General features: G+C 45.5%; 1 protein-coding gene across 1 annotated transcript in view; it reads left to right on the top strand.

Moving 5' to 3' along the window:
* Positions 1-2,384, top strand: part of LOC145410596 (uncharacterized) — a 61,015-nt gene extending 58,631 nt beyond the window's left edge. The window contains exons 19-21 of the mRNA XM_080280714.1: positions 34-922; positions 1,094-1,462; positions 1,598-2,384. Coding sequence (XP_080136840.1) covers positions 34-922; positions 1,094-1,462; positions 1,598-2,384 — 2,045 coding nt within the window. The remainder of the gene's footprint in view (positions 1-33; positions 923-1,093; positions 1,463-1,597) is intronic.
* The last annotated feature ends 17,492 nt before the right edge of the window (positions 2,385-19,876 follow it).

Genomic DNA, 19,876 nt, shown 5'->3' with positions numbered 1-19,876 from the left:
TAAACACTAACCTGTGCTGTGTTGTTATAACAGAGGAGGTGTTTGGTCTGCCGCTCAACAAAGGCAGTGTGACCATCGTACCCACCATGGTTAACACCCCACGGCCCCGCATGCCCCACATGGGTGGGCGGGGCGGACGTCGGGGCAGGCCCCCCCTGGCCATGCAGTACGCCACTGGTGGTGTGGTGACCAAAGGCACCGGGGCAATGCGGGGCAGGATGATCACCCGGGGCGGCAAGACCTACCTGGCCCCGCCCCCACAGGCACTGCTGAACAAGAGTGTGCTCATAACCCCGGCCACCAAGACAGCACCCACCCTGGGGGCCAAGACCAACATGGCCGCATCGGCCACGGCCAACGCTGTGAGGAACATCAAACTCAACCCCAAACTGACGGTCACGTCCACCACCGCCCGTGGCCCGGCCAACATTGGCCCCGCCCCCGTGCTGGGTGCGTCAAAGGCCGGTGCGGGGAAACAGGCCACGGCAGCCACCACCGCCACCACCACCACAGCCACCACAACCACCACCACCAGCGCCACCACCACACCCGCACCCAAGCTGACCAAGAAGACCACCCTGGCCCAGCTGGCCTCCCTCCACCGCACACAGAAGCTCAACAAGATGAAGAAGGAGCAGCAGCAGAAGGAGGCTGCTGCTGCCGCCACCACTGCCGGCACCGGTGCAGAGGCAGGGGCCGGGACGGGGCAGGAGGAGGGTGAGGCACAGCAGACCAAGGCGTCAGACACCACTGGGTCACAGGCAGACACCAGCCACACCACCACAGACACCATAGAGGGCAGCCATGACCACAGCCAGGACCTGCCTCAGGACACCAGCACAGACCACAGCACAGACCCTGCCACAGACAAGGCCATGGCCAGTGGGGAGGCAGGCGCCGAGGCAGACGCCATGGTGGCAGAGCCTGACGCCACCACTGCCGAGACAGAGGCAGAGGGGGAGGCAGAAGGGGAGGCTGAAGGGGATGGTGGCAATAGCACGGAGGAGGCAGCACCAGCACCAGCATCAGCATCAGGTGGAGGTGGCAGCAGCAGCAGCAGCAGCGGCAGCAGCAGCAGTGGGGGTGGGCACAGTGAGGTGGTGCTGGGCACTCCCTCCAAGAGTGCCGTTGGTTTTGGCATGAGGGAGCTGGCTCGTCCACTGGCCGGGTCCGGTGACGGGCGTACCGGCATCGTCAAGCCGCACATCCAGCAGCCGGCAGCGTCCACTGCCGCCTCGCCCACCGCTACCACCAAGCCCACCGCCTCACTCACGCCCCTGCAGTCCATGAGCAACCTGGTACCGCCCGCCGGCCCGGGACCGCCGCCAACGTCCCACCTGCCGTTCTTCCAGACGTCCCAGCCCCTCTTCCAACCCTTCCTGCAGCAGCAATCGGCAGCTGCCACCACTGCTGCCACCGCCACTACTGCCACCAGCTGGGCCAAGAGTCTGCTGGACACGGTTATACCTGCTACCAGCACCAGCAGTAACTCAACCACCACCACTACCACCACCACCACCACCACAAGTACTGCCACCACCACCGCCAGCACCAGCACCGCCACCACCACTCCCAGCAGCAGCAGCAGTGGCAGCAGCAGCAGCAGCAGCCTTGGCAGCAACGTGGCACAGGTGGCACCACAGGTACACCAGGGTTCAGTGCCGGCGTCGTCGGCCAGCTACGCCTCCTTCCTGCCGGCGTCGTCTGCGTCGGCCTCCCTCCCGCAGTTCTCCTCCACCACCTATTCCGGCACCACCAGCTTCCCCGGCCTGCCCGACAGCCCACAGCCAGGGTCGGGGCAGGGCCAGAGCACCGGGGCGGGGTCTTCCCGGGGTGGGGACAGCCCCCTCAACCTGTCGCAGCTCCTGGGCTCGTCGGTGCTGGAGAGTGTGGGTGTGGGGGCGGAGGACCTTAGCCCCCACGCCCATACCTCTGCGCTGGACTACCTCAACTACTCCCTCACCGCCGGCACCTCTGCCTTCCGCCGCCCCGAGTACCAGGCCGGTCTCACCGCTGACCTCCAGAGTCTGCTGAACTCCGCCACGTCCTCCCTGCCTCCCCCGGCGGCCCACGCCTCCGCCTCCAGCCCGGCGGGTTCGTACCAGGCCTCGTACCCCCAGTACGCCGCCTCCTACCGGCCGGGATCCTCGGTGTCGGCCAGCCCCTACGCTGCAGCGTACGCGGCGGCTGGCCAGTACCCGGCCTACGCCGCACAGTACCCGCCCGGCCTGGCACCCGCTGCACATGCGGCCACACAGCCCCCATCCATGACCCAGTACAGCCCCCTACACACCCCACCCAGCCCATACCAGACATACCCCGCCCCACCCACACCGGGACGCTCACCCTACACCTTCACACACGGGCCTTACCCACCCATGTAGGACCCCTGCCACACACACACACACACACACACACCTCAAGGCCACAACATAGGCCCAGCTGGTACTGCCCTGGCCATCCCCCCCAGGCTACATGGCAGGTAGGCCCACTTCATGACTGCCCTGGCCTGGCCTGCCTCTGTACAGACCTGCAATATAGACAACAGTTGGTTGACCCGCTTGCCCATGTTCTGTAATGTGTCCTCGTCTGTCCTTCCCTGTCCTGCCCTGGACCACGTTGCTTGGCCCTGCCCTGCCCCGTCCCGCCCCACCCCACTCCTCCTGGCCCTGCGTAACACTATTTAATGCTTTAGATGTCGAACAAAAGTAATGTTAGACAGCGTGACAGAAATACTTGGCATCCAATAGACACGGCCATGTTGGGTTGGTGAAGCGTCAAGGCAGCGGGCAGTGAAGTGTGGAAGAAAACTGAAGCGCTGACGGAGACTTCTGAAGCCCCTGTGAAACTGGAAGATGCTGTGAACGAGACACGACTGAAATATTTTGTACAATACGTCCGAAGGTAAACAAGGCGCTGAAAGAACGGAAATTGTGGCGCTTCTGTGTGTGAGAGAGTGGAAGGCGGTGAATGAGGACGATGAAGAATGTAGAAGCTAGTGGCCGTGTTATTCAGAAGGGCAGTTAGAATGTGCGAGTTATACATTTCTATTAGTGACGTCTTTAATGTGTAAGTCAGTGAAAACGTTGAAGAATTTTTAAGTTTTAGTGAGGGGGGGATAGCAGTGAAATGTGAAACTTTTTGGAAACCAGATAGGCGTGAAACGAGCAGGCAGTGAAGCGGGGAAATGAAACAAACGGTGAAGGAAGAATTGATGAAACTGGGGAAAGGAAAAAGAAAAATTTTGTAAAATAAAATTGATTTGAAACAGGCAGTGAAAAAATGAACAGGTTTTTAGTGAATGGATCGGTAAAATATGAATGTGATAGGCAGTGAAATGGTGGGGGACAGGGCGACGTGGAGGCGATTTGTTTGTGGCCACCCCATACAGGATTAAGGTGTCTGGCAATAGATAGATAGATAGGAAAAGAATGAAAAGTGAGTGAATAATAAAGAGGATGACGAAGAATGAATAAGGATGAAAGTGAAAAAAAAAAAAACGAATATGAGAACAGAGGTAAACAATTCTGCTTCATGATTTGTTGACGTGTGAGTGGAAAAAGAAACAAAGGAGTACCTATGAATTAGAGAGAAGAATAAAAGCAAGAAAAAGTGAACGGATATCAAGAAACGGAAGCCAAACGAGAAGGAAAGGTAGGAACAGTTCTGCCTCGCGATTTGTTGACGTGTGAGTGGAAAAACAAACAAAGCACCGTATGAATTAGAGTGGAAGCAAGTAAACAAACGGATATCAAGAAATCGGGAGCCAAACGAGCGGAAAGGATGGAACGACGGATGGAATGATGCTGCCTGCTGGTTTGTGAGTCAGCGTGGATGGTGGTCGTTAAGCATGGACGTGTTTTTCAATTAGACTTGGGACCACGTACGCCCCATTCCAGTCTCACCTGTTGTGTGGGAGAGAGAGAGGAGAGAGGGAGGGAGACAAGAGAGAAAAAAGAGAGAGTGGGAGGCAGATGGAGAGAAAAAAGAGAGTGAGAGAGAGACAGAAAGAAAAAAAAGAGATGAAGAGAGAAAATCAGAGTGGGAGGCAGGTGGAGAGAAAAAAGAGAGAGTGGGAGAGAGAGAGAAAAAAAAAAAGAGATGAAGAGAGAAAAATAGATGGAGAGAAAAGAGAGGGAGAGAGAGGAAGAGAAAGATGAAGAGAGAAAAACAGAGAAAAAGAGGGAGAGATGGCGCGAAGAAAGACAGAGATGGAGAGGAAAAAAAAGAGAGAGAAAAGAGGAAAACAGAGAAGAGAAAGAAAGAGAGAGAGAGAGAGAGAGAGAGAGAGAGGCATGACAAGGCAAGGAAATAAAAAAAACTGTGTGAGATATATCTGAGAGAGAGAGAGAGAGAGAGAGAGAGAGAGAAAGTGAAATATATCTACTGTTTTAAAGAAAGCTGCTGAAGGTAAAGAGAGAAAGTGAATTGGAGAAAGGAGCTAGGGTGAATGAGAAGGGTGAATTAGAGAGACAGACAGACAGACAGACAGAAAGTGAGCAAGGAAAGAGAGAGAGAAAAAGTGAGCCAGCCTATCTCTCATATTAAAGAGTTAGAGATAGAAAGGCAGAAATTGAGCGAGGGAAAAAAGAGAGAAAAAGTGAGTTATCTTCCATATTAGAGTTAGAGACAGAGAAAGAGAGCAAGGAAAGAGAGAAAAAAGTGTTATCCCTCAGATTAAAGAGAGAGAGAAATGGACAGCAAGTAACACAGAGAGAGAAAGGCAACAAGTGAACTATCTCCCAAATTAAAGCAAATAGAGAGAGAGAAAAAAAATAGGTCTCCAGAATTAAAGAGCAGAAAGGCAAAAAGTGAACTATGTCTCCCAATTAGAGATAGTTGGATGGGGAAAAGCCACTCTCGCTCACTCCCTCTCTCCATGTTCGAAAGATATAAAAAAATAATATAAATAAAGAAAGAAAAATAAGAAATGATTTAGTTGTAGTTGTAGGGAAAGAAAATGGCCGTCTGCTGGTGGGTGTATGGGCTGACCTGCACTTCTTTGTGACTAGCATTTCTGTGTCCTTGTGTAAGTGTAAACCCGGTGGACTGAAGGCTTGAATTCCCCTCCTCCACCTCACCATCCTCCTCTCAGGCGATAGGGAAGTCGTTGAGGGATATTCAAAAATTTAAATATTTGAAATTTCTTTGGACAGTTTAAAAATTTTGTACCGGTATGTTTCTCGTCAGTTAAGGAAGCTCCCTAACGCCCTTTCCTAAGTGATTTATTTTGTTGATTATACCTTACTGTCCTCTTCTGTGTTATATATAGCCTGCCAGTATCACCATACTCAGCATACAGCTCCCTAACATCTTTTCCTAAGTGACTTGTTTTGTTATTATATACACCTTACTGTCCTTTCCTGTGGTATACTGTATATAGCCTGCCTATATCGCCATACTCTGCATAAAGCTCCCTAACACCTTTTCCTAAGCAGTTTAATTTGTTTGTTATACCTTACTGTCCTTTTGTCTTCTAATATTGCCATACTCTGTGTAAAGCTCCCTGACACCTTTTCCTAAGTGACTTATTTTGCTTACTCCACCTTACTGCCTTTCTGTATGTACCACAAATCCTTCCAATACCATCATACTCTACATAAATAACATGCATAAGGAAATCAGCCAACCGTATCCGAAAATAAATCACCAAAGAAGAGGTGTTAGGGAGTTGTGTTAACCGTCGAGAACCCAGTGGACTGCTGGCTTAAGTTTCCGTTCATCCACCATCCTTGTTTCAGGGGACGACCATCTGCCTTTTGTGGGATAGGGAGTCAGTGGAGGGATGTTTGTAAGACTCCCTAGCACCCATCCATTTGTGATTTATTCTCAGATATGGCTGGTTAATATCCTTTTCTGCTATGTGTATGCAGGGTGAGGAGGTATTAGATGGATTTATGTAACAGTAAATGCATTAAGGAAAATGATTCACTTGGGATAAGGTGTTAGGGAGCTGTATGCAGAGTATGGTGATATTGGAAGCATTTATGTAGCACAGAAGACAGTAAGGTGTAATAACGAAATAAATCACTTAGGAAAAGGTGTTAGGGATCTTTAAGCAGAGTATGGCGATATTGGAAGGATTTTCATAACACAAAGTAAGGTGCAATAGGCAAAATTAATCACTTGGGAAAAGGTGTTAGGGATCTTTAAGCAGAGTATGGTGATGTTGGAAGGATTTTCGTAACATAGTAAGGTGCAATAGTCAAAATAAATAAATAAATAAAAGGTGTTAGGGTGCAATAGGCAAAATAAATCACTAAAGAAAAGGCGTTAGGGTGCAATAGGCAAAATAAATCACTAAAGAAAAGGCGTAATGGAGCCTCACTGACGAGAATAACAGTTGGCTTCCTCTCTAACCCAGACCTCTCATATTGCAGGGGTCTGATAGTACTATATCTAATGCCTAGTAATATATCAGATAATTATTCATAGTCTGTTGTAAGCTGTATAAATTTGTCTGTAGATAGCAGGGTTAAGTGAGGAAGGCCGGTATTCTCGTCAGGTATGGAAGCTCCCTAACGCCTCTTCCTTGGCGATTTATTATTTGGGCAGTGAGAAAGCTTGGGATCGAAGAGTTGCTGGTTAAAGTGGTTATGCCTGTGTTTGTGAGTAGATATGTATGTGGGTAGATAAGTCTGTACTTTATCATATATGGGTGGATATGTATGCTCACACCCAGGTAAGAGTGAATGGAGATTTGAGTGCTGAGTTTTGCGTGAATGTTGGTGTGCATCAGGGGTCAGTCTTGGGTCCCATGTTGTTTATCATGGTACTTGAAGCCCTCTCACGTGACTTCAGAAACGGACTCCCGTGGGAGATGTTGTATGCTGATGATTTGGTGTTGATTGCAGAGAGTGATAGGGAGGCAGTGAAAAGATTTAGAAAGTTGCGAGATGGTATGGGACACAAGTGCTTAAGAGTAAATGTGGATAAAAGTGATGATATCTAGGGCTGCTGGTGGTACTGTCAGAGCAGAGAGGTGTGGCCATGTGTAGTTTGCCACACGGTGTGGGAAGTAACTCATCTTGTGCAGTGTTTGTGATAAGTGGGAGGTTCCCCACATGCAACTCTTCTCAGCAAGCTGGAGTCAAAGGCTTTTCGTCTCAATAACTCTCCTCCTCTTACTGGTTCCCTTCGACCTCTGTCTCTTCACTGCGCTGTTGCATCTTTATCTCTTTTCTGTTGCAACTTCAATAGTCACTGTTCCTCTGAACTGTCTGCTTGCATCCCTCCACCTCTGCGATGGGCGTGAAGCACCTGTCTAGCATCAAACTCTCATCTCTTTTCTGTCCAGCTCTCTAATGCAAGAGTTAACCGTTACTCTCAGTCCTTGATGTGTGCAACAAGTCAACTCTGGAACTATCTCCCTCTGTCCGTATTTCCCACTGCCCATGACTTCCAGTATTTCAAATGCAATGTGTCCAAGCATCTCAAAATGAATGGATCTTGAATTTGGCTGTTATCTTGTTTTTGTTTTTTCTTGGAGCAATCTTTTGAGCTTTTGGGCTTTGGTCCTTTCTTCCTTGCATTAGAAATAAAAAGAGAGAGATGTAGTGGTATTAAAGGTAGACTGTGAGATAATGCAGTATTTGTTATAGTTGTGATTGTGTGGAAGAGTTTTGTTATTTGGGAGACATGTTATGTGCTGGAGGTGGGGCTGGAGCAGCTCTGTGGCTAGAGTGAGGAGTGGTTGGAAGAAGTTCAGGGAGCTGTTGCCTCTCCTGACATTGAGAGGGCTCTCCCTCTGTGCTAAGGGGTCTTTGTATGTGGCATGTGTTAGGAGTGTAATGCTGTATGTGGCATGTGTTAGGAGTGTAATGCTGTATGTGGCATGTGTTAGGAGTGTAATGCTGTGTGTGGCATGTGTTAGGAGTGTAATGCTGTGTGTGGCATGTGTTAGGAGTGTAATGCTGTATGTGGCATGTGTTAGGAGTGTAATGCTGTACGGTATGTGGCATGTGTTAGGAGTGTAATGCTGTATGTGGCCTGTGTTAGGAGTGTAATGCTGTATGGTAGTGAAACCTGGGCAGTAAAGGAAGAGAATTTTCGCAGGCTCACACGTACAGAAATGACACTGATTAGGTGCATGTGTGGTTCATCCTTGAATGCGAGGCTAAGATGGAAGAGTTGAACAGAAGGATGGGACTGGTGTGTATTGATGTTGGGATGAGGAGGAGTAGATTGAGATGGTTTGGTCATGTGGAGGGGATGGGGGATGACAATTAGGTGCAGAGAGTGAGAAGTGTGAACGTCGGGGATAGGGTTGCGAGAGGCAGACCAAAAAAGACCTGGGACGAGGTCATAGCGTATGACCTCTGGGATAAGGCACTGAATAGGGAGGCTGCTAGAGATTGAGCAGAATGGAGATCTTCCATTAGGTGATCGAGGCCAATGCATGCAAGCATGTAGGAGCCGTTAATAATGAAACGAACAGAACCCATTTCAAATATCTATGAAAATCCTGCCAGTGATAGGCCAACATCCCTCCTCCTCCTCCCTGTCTCACAAAAGGAGGATGGCGGGTAACATCAGCCAGCAGCCCACAGGGTTCACATGCAGATGAACTTAAATATAAGAACCGAAAAAGAACCAAACTCCAAGTATCAAACAGGGTGAGGCAAGAGTACCGTGTTTGTTTCTCGGCCACATCATTGACAAGGGTTTTTGCTTGGCACTGTTTATAATCCTCAGACATTATTATTATTATTATTATATTATTATTATATATTATTATTATTGTTATTGTCTACCCCTTTTTTTGGAGGGGGGGGCAATCTATATTTTTGTTTTTCTGCATCTGGACAATTTATATATATATTTATCAATGTTTATATTTTTCGAGAGCTGTTTCCGGGTTGCATGTAATTCTCTGCTATACTCTTTTTACTCTAACTTGGCCTAAAATTGCTATCTTCCGTCTTGAATGCTGAGTTGAGGTTGGCACGAGTTTAATAGTCACGAAGAAGTGCTGTGGAAAGTGCAGTTAGGGCCAGAATAAAATAGTCACGAAGAAGTGCTGTGGAAGTGCAGTTAGGACCAGAATATGATAGTCACGAAGAAGTGCTATTGAAAGTGGTTAGGACCAGAATGATAGTCACGAAGAAGTGCAATGTGTAGTATGTATTATATTCTACCGTTGGGCAATGTGAAATGAGCCGAGAAGGATGAAGATTACAGGAGAATACTACAGGAATAAATAGAAAATGAGAGTAATAATAATGAATGGGAAGAAAATATAAAAAAAGTAATAGATGGAAAGGGAATCAGAAAATAATATAAAGGAAAAGCTGAAAGGATTGATAAGGGTTAATGAATTTTAAATCGAGGAAGCGGGTGTGTGGGAGAGTCCGTACGCCCACTAGTTCGGCCCGTGGTGTTCTGTCGTGGCGCCGAGTGGGTGTCCAGCCATTGCGATTTACACAACTATTTTATTTTATTTTTTTTCTATAATATTTCTAGCTACTTTTACGATTTACATAACCTCCATTTTCTTTATCTATACTAATATTTCGAGTTTTATTTTTTACGATTTACCTAACCTTCGATTCAAATTTTTCCTCTAATATTTCGCGTTACTTTTATTTTTTACTATTTCCCTAACGTCCATTTTATTTGAGTTCTTTTTCTATACTGATATTTTGAGTTACTTTTATTTATTACTATTTAACTAACCTTCGATTCAAATTTTTTCTGTACTTTAATATTTCGAGTTACTGTTATTTTTTACGAGTTACATAACGTCCAGTTCAATTTTTTTTCTCTATGCTGTAATATTTAGAGTTATTTATTTTTATTTGCCTTGCGCTGATGCCCATTTTCTGCCTATTTTTTTACTTATTTTCTGGCTATTTTCTACCTATTTTCTGCGTTTTTAAACCTATTTTATGCTTATTTTCTACCTATTTTCCGCCGATTTTCTGCTTATTTTCTATTTACCTATTTTCTGCTTATTTTCTATTTACCTATTTTCTGCTTATTTTCTATTTACCTATTTTCTGCTTATTTTCTATTTACCTATTTTCTGCTTATTTTCTATTTTCTTCCTATTTTGTTTATTTTCTACCTATTTTCTGCTTATTTTCCACCTATTTTCTGCTTATTTTCCACCTATTTTCTGCTTATTTTCTGCCTGTTTTCTTATTTTCTACCTATTTTCTGCTTATTTTCTATTTTCTACCTATTTTCTGCTTATTTTCTATTTTCTACCTATTTTCTGCTTATTTTCTGCTTATTTTCTATTTTCTACCTATTTTCTGCTTATTTTCTGCTTATTTTCTATTTTCTACCTATTTTCTACCTATTTTCTGCTTATTTTCTATTTTCTACCTATTTTCCGCCTATTTTCTACCTATTTTCCGCCTATTTTCTACCTATTTTCCGCCTATTTTCTACCTATTTTCCGCCTATTTTCTACCTATTTTCCGCCTATTTTCTACCTATTTTCTACCTATTTTATGCTTATTTTCTATTTTCTACCTATTTTCTACCTATTTTCTACCTATTTTCTGCTTATTTTCTGCTTATTTTCTATTTTCTACCTATTTTCTGCTTATTTTCTATTTTCTACCTATTTTCTGCTTATTTTCTGCTTATTTTCTATTTTCTACCTATTTTCTGCTTATTTTCTGCTTATTTTCTATTTTCTACCTATTTTCTACCTATTTTCTGCTTATTTTCTGCTTATTTTCTATTTTCTACCTATTTTCTACCTATTTTCTGCTTATTTTCTATTTTCTACCTATTTTCTGCTTATTTTCTATTTTCTACCTATTTTCTGCTTATTTTCTATTTTCTACCTATTTTCTACCTATTTTCTGCTTATTTTCTATTTTCTACCTATTTTCTTCCTAGTTTCTTCCTATTTTCTGCTTATTTTCTGCCTGTTTTCTTATTTTCTTCCTATTTTATGCTTATTTTGTTTTCTACCTATTTTCTTCCTAGTTTCTGCTTATTTTCTGCTTATTTTCTGCCAGTGTGTATTTGTCAGTGTCAGTCTATATGTATCTATTGATGTCTCGTTATAGCTATCTATCAGTTTATCTATCGTTATATCTATCAGTTTGTCTATCAGTCTATCATATCTCAATTTGTCTATCAGTCTATCGTTATATCTATCAGTTTGTCTATCAGTCTATCGTTATATCTATCAGTTTGTCTCAGTCTATCGTTATATCTATCAGTTTGTCTCAGTCTATCGTTATATCTATCAGTTTGTCTATCAGTCTATCGTTATATCTATCAGTCTGTCGTTATATCTATCAGTTTGTCTCATCTGTCTATCAGTTTGTCTATCAGTCTGTCGTTATATATCAGTTTATCTCGTTATATCTATCTATCTCAGTTTATCTATCTGTCGATCTATGTATTATATCTATCAGTTTATCTATCTTGCTCAGTCAGTATGTCTACCAGTTTATCTATCGGGGGGTCGATTAGTTTATATTCTATCTATCAGGATCTATCTATCTACTATCTATTCGCCATCCTTATGCACCTTTTCTCTATCTATCACTATATCTATCTAGTTATCGATCTGACCATATACTATTTTCTATCTATCAGTCTATCTGTCGGTCTCACCATTCTATCTATCTATCTAGTTATCGATCTAACTACTATTCTCTATCTATCAGTCTATCTATCGGTCACACCATTCTGTCTCTATCTAGTGATCGATTTGACTACATACCATTCTGTCTATCAGTTTATCTATCATCTCGCCATTCTATATCTATTTTTATCAATCGATGTATCTGTTACCATTCTATTTATCTATTTCTATATCTATCAGTATAGTTTATTGTACCTATATATCTATCTCAACGTTCACTATCAATTTTATCTATCTATTCAGTTATTTATGTCTGTCTGGTAATTATTATTCAATTTTTTTATATTAATCTATCCTTTAATCAATCTATGTTCTGTCAGTTATATATCAGTTTATTCTCTTATCTATCTATCTGTCTATTTATCTATTCTCATTTATCAGTTTATATCTGATAATCTATGTTCAGTTTTTTATTTACATTATTTTTCTCCAAACTTGGGCCCATGACAGAACAAAGCCACTTTTTAAATAGATTTCGGTATAGTTTCAACCAAAATTTCGAAAGTAGGTCGGAGTAAAAAAATAAAACAAACGATAGCGCGCCAAACGTTAGATTTTTTGAATGCACAATATGGCGGGATATTCAAAGTGCTAACGATCCCTTCCCTGTCACAGCTTGGGTTTTGATTTGCAGGAAGGACAAGGAGGCTGGCAATCTTCCTGTGTCTCTTACGTAAATAATTCTTTGTTGCCGACAATTACATCAGCTTTATTTTTCCTGCAGGATAATCAGGGAAAGGAGTGTAAAGCCTCTTGTCTAGTTCGTCCTGTGTTAAATACGGTATCTTGTTACGGCGTGAAATTCAAAGTCCTCACATGCCTAGTTTGTCCTGTTTTTAAAAATGTTTTGACCTTGACTTCATAATTCTCCAGTGTCTAGTTCATTTTTTTTTTTCTATAATTACATGAAATTCAAATTCTCCCTTGTCTAGTTCTTCCTGTTAAAAATATGTATCCGTTACGACGAAACTCGGTATCCTTCCTTGTCTAGTTCGTCCTGTTAATAAAAAGGTCTTACGATGTGAAATTCAAAGTCCTCCCTTGTCTAGTTCCTCCTATTAAAAAAAAAAAAAAAAATCGTTAGGGCAACATTCAGCAGCCTCCCTTGTCTGGTTCGTCCTGTAAAATAAAAAATCTCAGTCCTCCCTTGTCCAGGTGGTCGTATTTTAAAACTCTCTTTGCCACGAGAGGGAATTGATCGTAAGACCATTTGAATCTCCCAGCCTGGTTATTGTATTAGTGTAGTTAATTGTATATATATATTAATTACTCTTTGACTAATGGACTTAATTATGGCGATTTTTTTAGTGTTTTTTTAATATTTATTTCGCAAACTCAGTAGGGTTAAGTAGATGTCCGTCTGTCTGTCTGTCTGTCAGTCTATTTCTGAAACTTCAAACAGTATTTATTGTAACATGTAAATAAATCGTCTTCATATTGTGAGAAGGCTTTTATTTGCCAGATTTGTGAGTCCCTTGTAGTTGTTGTAGTAGTAGTAGTAGTAGTAGTAGTGGTAATAGTAGTGGCAGTAGTAGTAGTAGTAGTAGTAGTTGAAATGCACGCTCCCGCCATCAAACCCCCCAGCCCCCTACGGAGCCACAGCCCCACCCCCACCCAAGGAGGACACCACAGTGGACCAGGTAAACAGGGTACAGACTCGGAGCGAAACGGGCTCAGGTACGCCCCGGCCCTATGCCCCTCTTGCCCTCAACACGACGTACTTCACCGTAGCAGGGATGGGCAACTCCTCGCCCGAGCAAACCCTCTTCAGGATCGGGGTGGAACTTGTGAACTCACAATCCCTGTCAGCACCGCGGGAACGGTCGGTCGCCGTCTGCCCTTTGTTCACCTCCTCCTATGGGAGCGGCACCGCGGCCACCGCCCGGGTCGGGTAAGGGTCGGCCACTGTCCGTCCTTCGCCCAGAGTCTTTAGGGCTTCCCAGTCGGAGGAAGACCCTGGTGTGGCCCACCCTCTACCCAGGGGCAGTGTGGGACATTCTCTCCCCTCTCTCTTCAGGTGTGGACTCCTGGAGGAGTTGCCGTTTGAGGAGCAGTGGCGGGGTCCAATACCTGAGGAAGGGCTCCATGCACTTCAGCCTGCCCCCTAGCGACGCCCAGCCCTGATGGCCGCCCCACGGACGAGACACCGCAGCCAACTCCTGACGGCGCCCCAGTCCAGAGGCGACCGCAGTCCACATCTTCCCAGGGACACTCCCAGGGCGGGACAGTCCTGACCCCACTCACCACCGGCCCTCCGCCTAGATTAAGAAGTGGCAGACCCGGCCCGGCCCCTGATGCTGTTTGGCCCCAGCCCCGATGGCCACTCACCAGGTCGAGGCCCCACCAGGAAAGGGCCTCCCTGTACACCAGTCCGCAGCCACGACCGGATGACTTCACCCTCCGCCAGGAGCAGGCAACAACAGGTGCATCTATTGACCCTGTCAGGCCCCAGTCCTGAGGGCCACCCTTCAAGTCGAGGCCCCACCAGGAAAGGGCCTCCCTGTACACCAGTCCGCAGCCACGACCGGACGACCTCACCCCCTGCAGTTGTTCCGTGCCCTCTACGGGAGGGTACGCCCGACTACCAGCCTCCCACACCCGGGTGCCACTTATGATTAGTCCAGGTCTCAGCAGCTCGATAAGGCCAACAGTGTAGTACCAGTGCCACCATTGTGAAGCAGGGACTGACAGTGTCTGTGTTACATGTATTACCCACACCTATGGTGCAGTGAGAACTGACAGTGTCTAGACTCAACACAGCGGCACCTCTAATACACAGTGAGAACTGGCTAAGTCTAGAACTTACGAGTTGTGCACTAAGACTATACGGTAAAAGCTATTCAGACTATACCTACAACTGCTTTGTATGTTTGGTGAATAATAATGACTTCCAGTGACTACACTTATTGTGTGTATAAATGTGGTGTATCAAAGCCTGACATTGTCCATATAACCTATACTGTATATATTTACTGTATATTGTAAGGGAATCAGAATTAAGGCAATATAGGTGTAAGGCTGGTCTGCCGAGGATTTATGCCATGTTCCTCTTGTGTGTTCTAGCTCCGGTCTCGAAAGAGGATCCAGCTCAGTCGATGGTGTGTTTAGGACGAGAAGTCGACCTAAAAACAGCTAGCATAACAGTAGTAGTAGTAGTAGTAGTAGTGGTAGTGGAGAGGAGAGGATGTTAGTAAGTGTTTGTGCAGGCAAGAGGACGGTCCTGGTGTGGTGAGGGGGAAGGAGGAATATAAGCTGGATTTTGTGAACCATTTATGAGCAAGATCGTTGGCCTTATCACAGGACCGAGGTGGAGGAGGAGGAATGTGTGGGCGGGATCGTTGGCCTTATCACAGGACTGGAGATGGTGGCATTGGATTTTGTGGACCATTTGTTTTTGTCTATCGACCATTGGGGCCGAAGCCCCTGGCCATTTAGGCCCAAGGGGAGACCACAGAGAGGCGCGCAGATGGGATGAGGAAACACCCACCTCAGGAGGAGACAACAGGGAGGTGCGTAAGGGCCCCGAGCCAGATGGGTCCACATCCCCCTCCACCATGCACCCTTCTTCCCCTCAATGGAGCCAGCGGGGAGTACACTGACGCGCTACACTACACACCAGCTGGACCAACACTCCTCAGCATTGGGGGCGGCGTGGTAGCACAGTGGTAGCGCGCCGGACTCGTAATCGGGGGATTGCGAGTTCGAGCCTCGCCCGGGCTGCCGTGCTGGGAGTGGTAGCTCGCTCCTGTAACCCTAGCGGGGCTATATAGTCCAATACAGGGCTTAGCTCGGGGGAACTCCATTTCTCCCATTTTTTCCTCAGCATTGGGGTGGGACCAGTGCCCTCACAGTCCCCAGTAGAACCGAGGCAAAGTCCACCAGACTTACCGGAAAGGTGACGTCCACGGTACTTCCCTCACCTGCAGACCCCACAGTGAGCAGGACCACGGAAATGTCCACCAGACTTGTCAGGGAGGGAACGTCCACTGTGCTTCCCTCATCCACTACCCCTGTGGCTCCCGCCGAGGGTAGCATCCCTTGCTTGCCTCATCCCTCAAGAGGCAGAGCGGGACGCCCCTCTCACTCCCCCGACACCCCTAGGGGTGAAGTCTGCTCCCCAGCGGAGTCCCTGTTGGAGAGTGTCTGGAGCAGCCCCATTGTGAGCCTGGGAGTGTGCTTACTGCAGCCGGTACCTCGAAGTCACCAGCTGCTGTCAGACTCCCCGAGTACGAGAGGCTGCAGGCAGACCCTGACGGCCTCCCCACACCGGCAAGACCGCAGCCCCCAGCCGTTGGGGGATGCCCCGAAGACTCCAGGCCGGGACATACGCAGACCCCCCGGTGAGACGCCCACCTCCTCCAAGGGCAGGCACAGAGCTGCGTGCCTGCTTGCCCTGTTCGGCACAGTCCCGAGGACCACCTCACACACCGAGGCCCCACCAGAATACACGCACACACACACACACACACACACACACACACACACACACACACACACACACACACACACACACACACACACACCTCGCTGGTGCAGTGGTAACGTTCTTGCTTGCCAACTGGTGGATGGGAGTTCGCGCCTCGCTCAGGTTATGAAAAGTTTCACTGACGAAGTGGGTGGTTACTGTCCCCCTTGAGCAAGGGGACGGGTGTGTGCGTGTGTGAAGGTCACAGCCTTGCCCTTAGATCGGACTATATGAGCTCTCAGCTCCCTTCCGGGAGGGTAAAAGCTGACGATCACGACCATCAAGTGATCCTGACCGACCCGGTGAATTACACACACACACACACACACACACACACACACACACACACACTGCAACCCCGCCAAACCTTACACCCCCCATCCCCCCACCCCCCGCAAACACACAACACATCCACCCCGCCACCGACACACCCACTCCCCACCCCACACAGCCAACAGACAAACAGACAGACACGCACACACACACACACACACACACACACACACACACACACACACACACATACCTGTATATGCACACACACATATGAAAGCATGCACACACACACACACACACACACACACACACACACACACACACACACACACACACACACACACACACACACACACACACACACACACACACACACACACACACACACACACCGACACACCCACTCCCCCCCACACAGACAGACAGACAGACAGACAGATACACACACACACACACACACACACACACACATACCTGTATATGCACACACATATGAAAGCATGCACACACACACACACACACACACACACACACACACACACACACACACACACACACACACACACACCCACTCCCCCCCACACAGACAGACAGACAGACAGACAGACAGACAGACAGACACACACACACACACACACACACACACACACACACACACACGCACACACATATATGCACACACATATGAAAGCATGCACACACACACACACACACACACTATGACAGAGTAACAAACACAATACAGGAAAGGGAAGGATGGGTGGACAGTATCTATTTAGATTTCAAGAAAGCTTTTGACACAGTACCACACCAAAGACTTTTATGGAAGCTGTACCATCAAGGAGGAATTCGAGGCAAACTGTTTTGTTGGATGCAAGACTTTCTCATAAAAAGAGAAATGAGAACAGTACTAAGAGGAAACTACTCATCATGGAAAGAAGTGACTAGTGGAGTACCACAGGGTTCAGTGCTGGCACCAATCATGTTTCTAGTGTATATAAATGATATAAACAGTAACAATGGAAATGAGAGCTATCTGAATATGTTTGCAGATGATGCAAAAATACAAAGGAGAATTACTAACACAGACTCTTGTAGGGAGCTACAAGAAGAATTAAATAAACTTCATGAATGGAGTAGTACATGACAAATGGAATTCAATGTGGACAAGTGTCATGTAATCAAGTTTGGTAAAAGTGGAAAAAGACCTGATTGGGATTATAAGTTAGGAAATAAAACCCTATACACATCAGAAACAGAGAAAGACCTAGGTGTGATTATCAATAACAGACTATCTCCGGCTGACCACATCAGCGAGAAGGTACGGAACATGTATACACTGCTTGCAAATATGAGAATAGCATTCACATACATAAATGAAGACATGCTAAGAAGGATAATAACATCATTCATTAGACCAACCCTTGAATATGCATCAGTAGTCTGGAGTCCTCATCTCAAAAAGCACATAGACAAGATTGAAAAAGTTCAAAGGGCCGCTACAAGATGGATACCAAGCTTAAGGGACCTAAGCTACGAAGAAAGACTAAATAAACTGAATCTACCAACACTACAGGAGAGAAGGAAAAGAGGTGACATGATAATGCTATACAAGTGCATATCAGGAAAGGAGAAAATAGACATAAATGATTACTTAACATATGGAGAAGCATCAGCAAGAGGACACTGCAAAAAACTGCATAAGAAGAGAGGTGATAAAGACGTAAGGAAATTCAGTTTCCCAAACAGAGCAATTGATCAATGGAATGCACTACCGAATGAAATAGTGTGTGCCAAAACAATTCACAAATTTAAGGATATGTACGATAAATATGGTTTAAGACACGGGACAGTACGAGCTTGACTCATTCCTGTAAAGATACAATTAGGTAAGAACAATTAGGTAAGAACACACACACACACACACACACACACACACACACACACACACACACATGAAAGGATGCACACACACACACACACACACACACACACACACACACACACACACACACACACACACACACACACACACACACACACACACATGAAAGAATGCACACACACACACACACACACACACACACACACACACACACACACACACACACACTGTTACATAGCCTATGATTTCATCATCCTTTGTGTAATTCTAACGTACAGTATGCTGCATGTTTGATCACGAGCGTGTTCTACCTCACCCCCCCCTCCTCCCTTATAGCAGAGTAAGTCGTTCTTTCTGTTGTTCGGAGCAGGATTGTCAACTCTTTGTCCCCTCTGGCTTCATTTGCGCGTCCTTCTTACAAGTTGTATCAAGCTCTGCCGGCCCCGATATAATGAGCTCAGTCTCTGCATTATTGCCACTTAGATCTACTCCTCATTTTGTTCACATCTCTGTCCTCCCCTGTACAGTTGTTATTATTGTGAGTGCTCAGGAAGTCTCCAACCATCTAGCAGCTGTGTAATTTGAGTATAAGTGTTATTGCCTTTTTACTTGTACTGTGTAGCGTAAGGTGTTAATTCGTAGGCCTAGTAAGGTTTTTGTGATTCATGTGTTTTGGGTGTCAGCCATCAATAATAATATTTTGTATCTGTAATAATATATCAGGCATTCACTGAGTATTAGCTGGTATTCTCATTTTATCAGGTCTGACTTAGATAAATTTATTCATGCTAATTTCGTGTTAATAGAGGCTATTGCAGTTAACCATATATTTAACCTGTTTTTTGCCATTACATTATCCTTATGAGTCCTGAATGTTTTGTTGTTAGTTTGAGCATTAAACTTTAACTTGTAATTTTACCTAACTCTTTTGTTTTGAACCTGGAACTTTACGGGACAGTAGTGACTCTTAGTATTCTCACTTAAAGTGTACATTATCTTTCTCTGTTCCGTAACATAAATTTGGCGACCACTTATCAGGATATTCAGGATATTATCATAAGGATATTGCTTGATATTTTGTGACTGTGATTTATTCATGATATCTACTATTACTACGCTTGATGAAGCCAAAGATTTTTTGTCAAATGTGCAAACAGTGTGTGATGTAGAAAACAGAACAAAGAGTGAACTTAAGCTTGTTGCTCAACAATTGGGAATTGCTGTTCGCTCTCATCATTCTAAAGATCAAATTGTTGACATGATTAATGAAAGCTTGTTTAATGTAACTCCTCCAAATGAGCAAACGCAGATTGAATTAGCTAAGTTACAGCTAGCCCTGCAGGAGTCTCGTGCTAAGGAGGCCGAGGCACAAGTTGAACTTGCTAGGATTCAGGCAGACCATGAGTATCGCATGAAACAAGGTGGAACTGGATCATCTAGCTCTGATGATTTTGATGTGGCTAAAAATGTGAAACTTGTCCCTCCTTTTAATGAATCTGATTTAACAAAGTATTTTCAGTTGTTTGAGAGGGTAGCTACAGGTTTTAATTGGCCTAAGGAGTATTGGCCAGTACTCCTTCAAACTGTTCTCACCGGTAAAGCTCAAGTAACTTATGCATCTTTGCCTCATGATCAA

The sequence above is a fragment of the Coenobita brevimanus genome, chromosome 10 (assembly GCF_032717465.1).
Source record: "Coenobita brevimanus isolate Jiangsu-jjx chromosome 10, ASM3271746v2, whole genome shotgun sequence".
Taxonomy (NCBI): domain Eukaryota; kingdom Metazoa; phylum Arthropoda; class Malacostraca; order Decapoda; family Coenobitidae; genus Coenobita; species Coenobita brevimanus.
The sequence above is the reverse complement of the archived record's forward strand: the minus strand, read 5'-3'. Positions and strand labels throughout refer to the sequence as shown.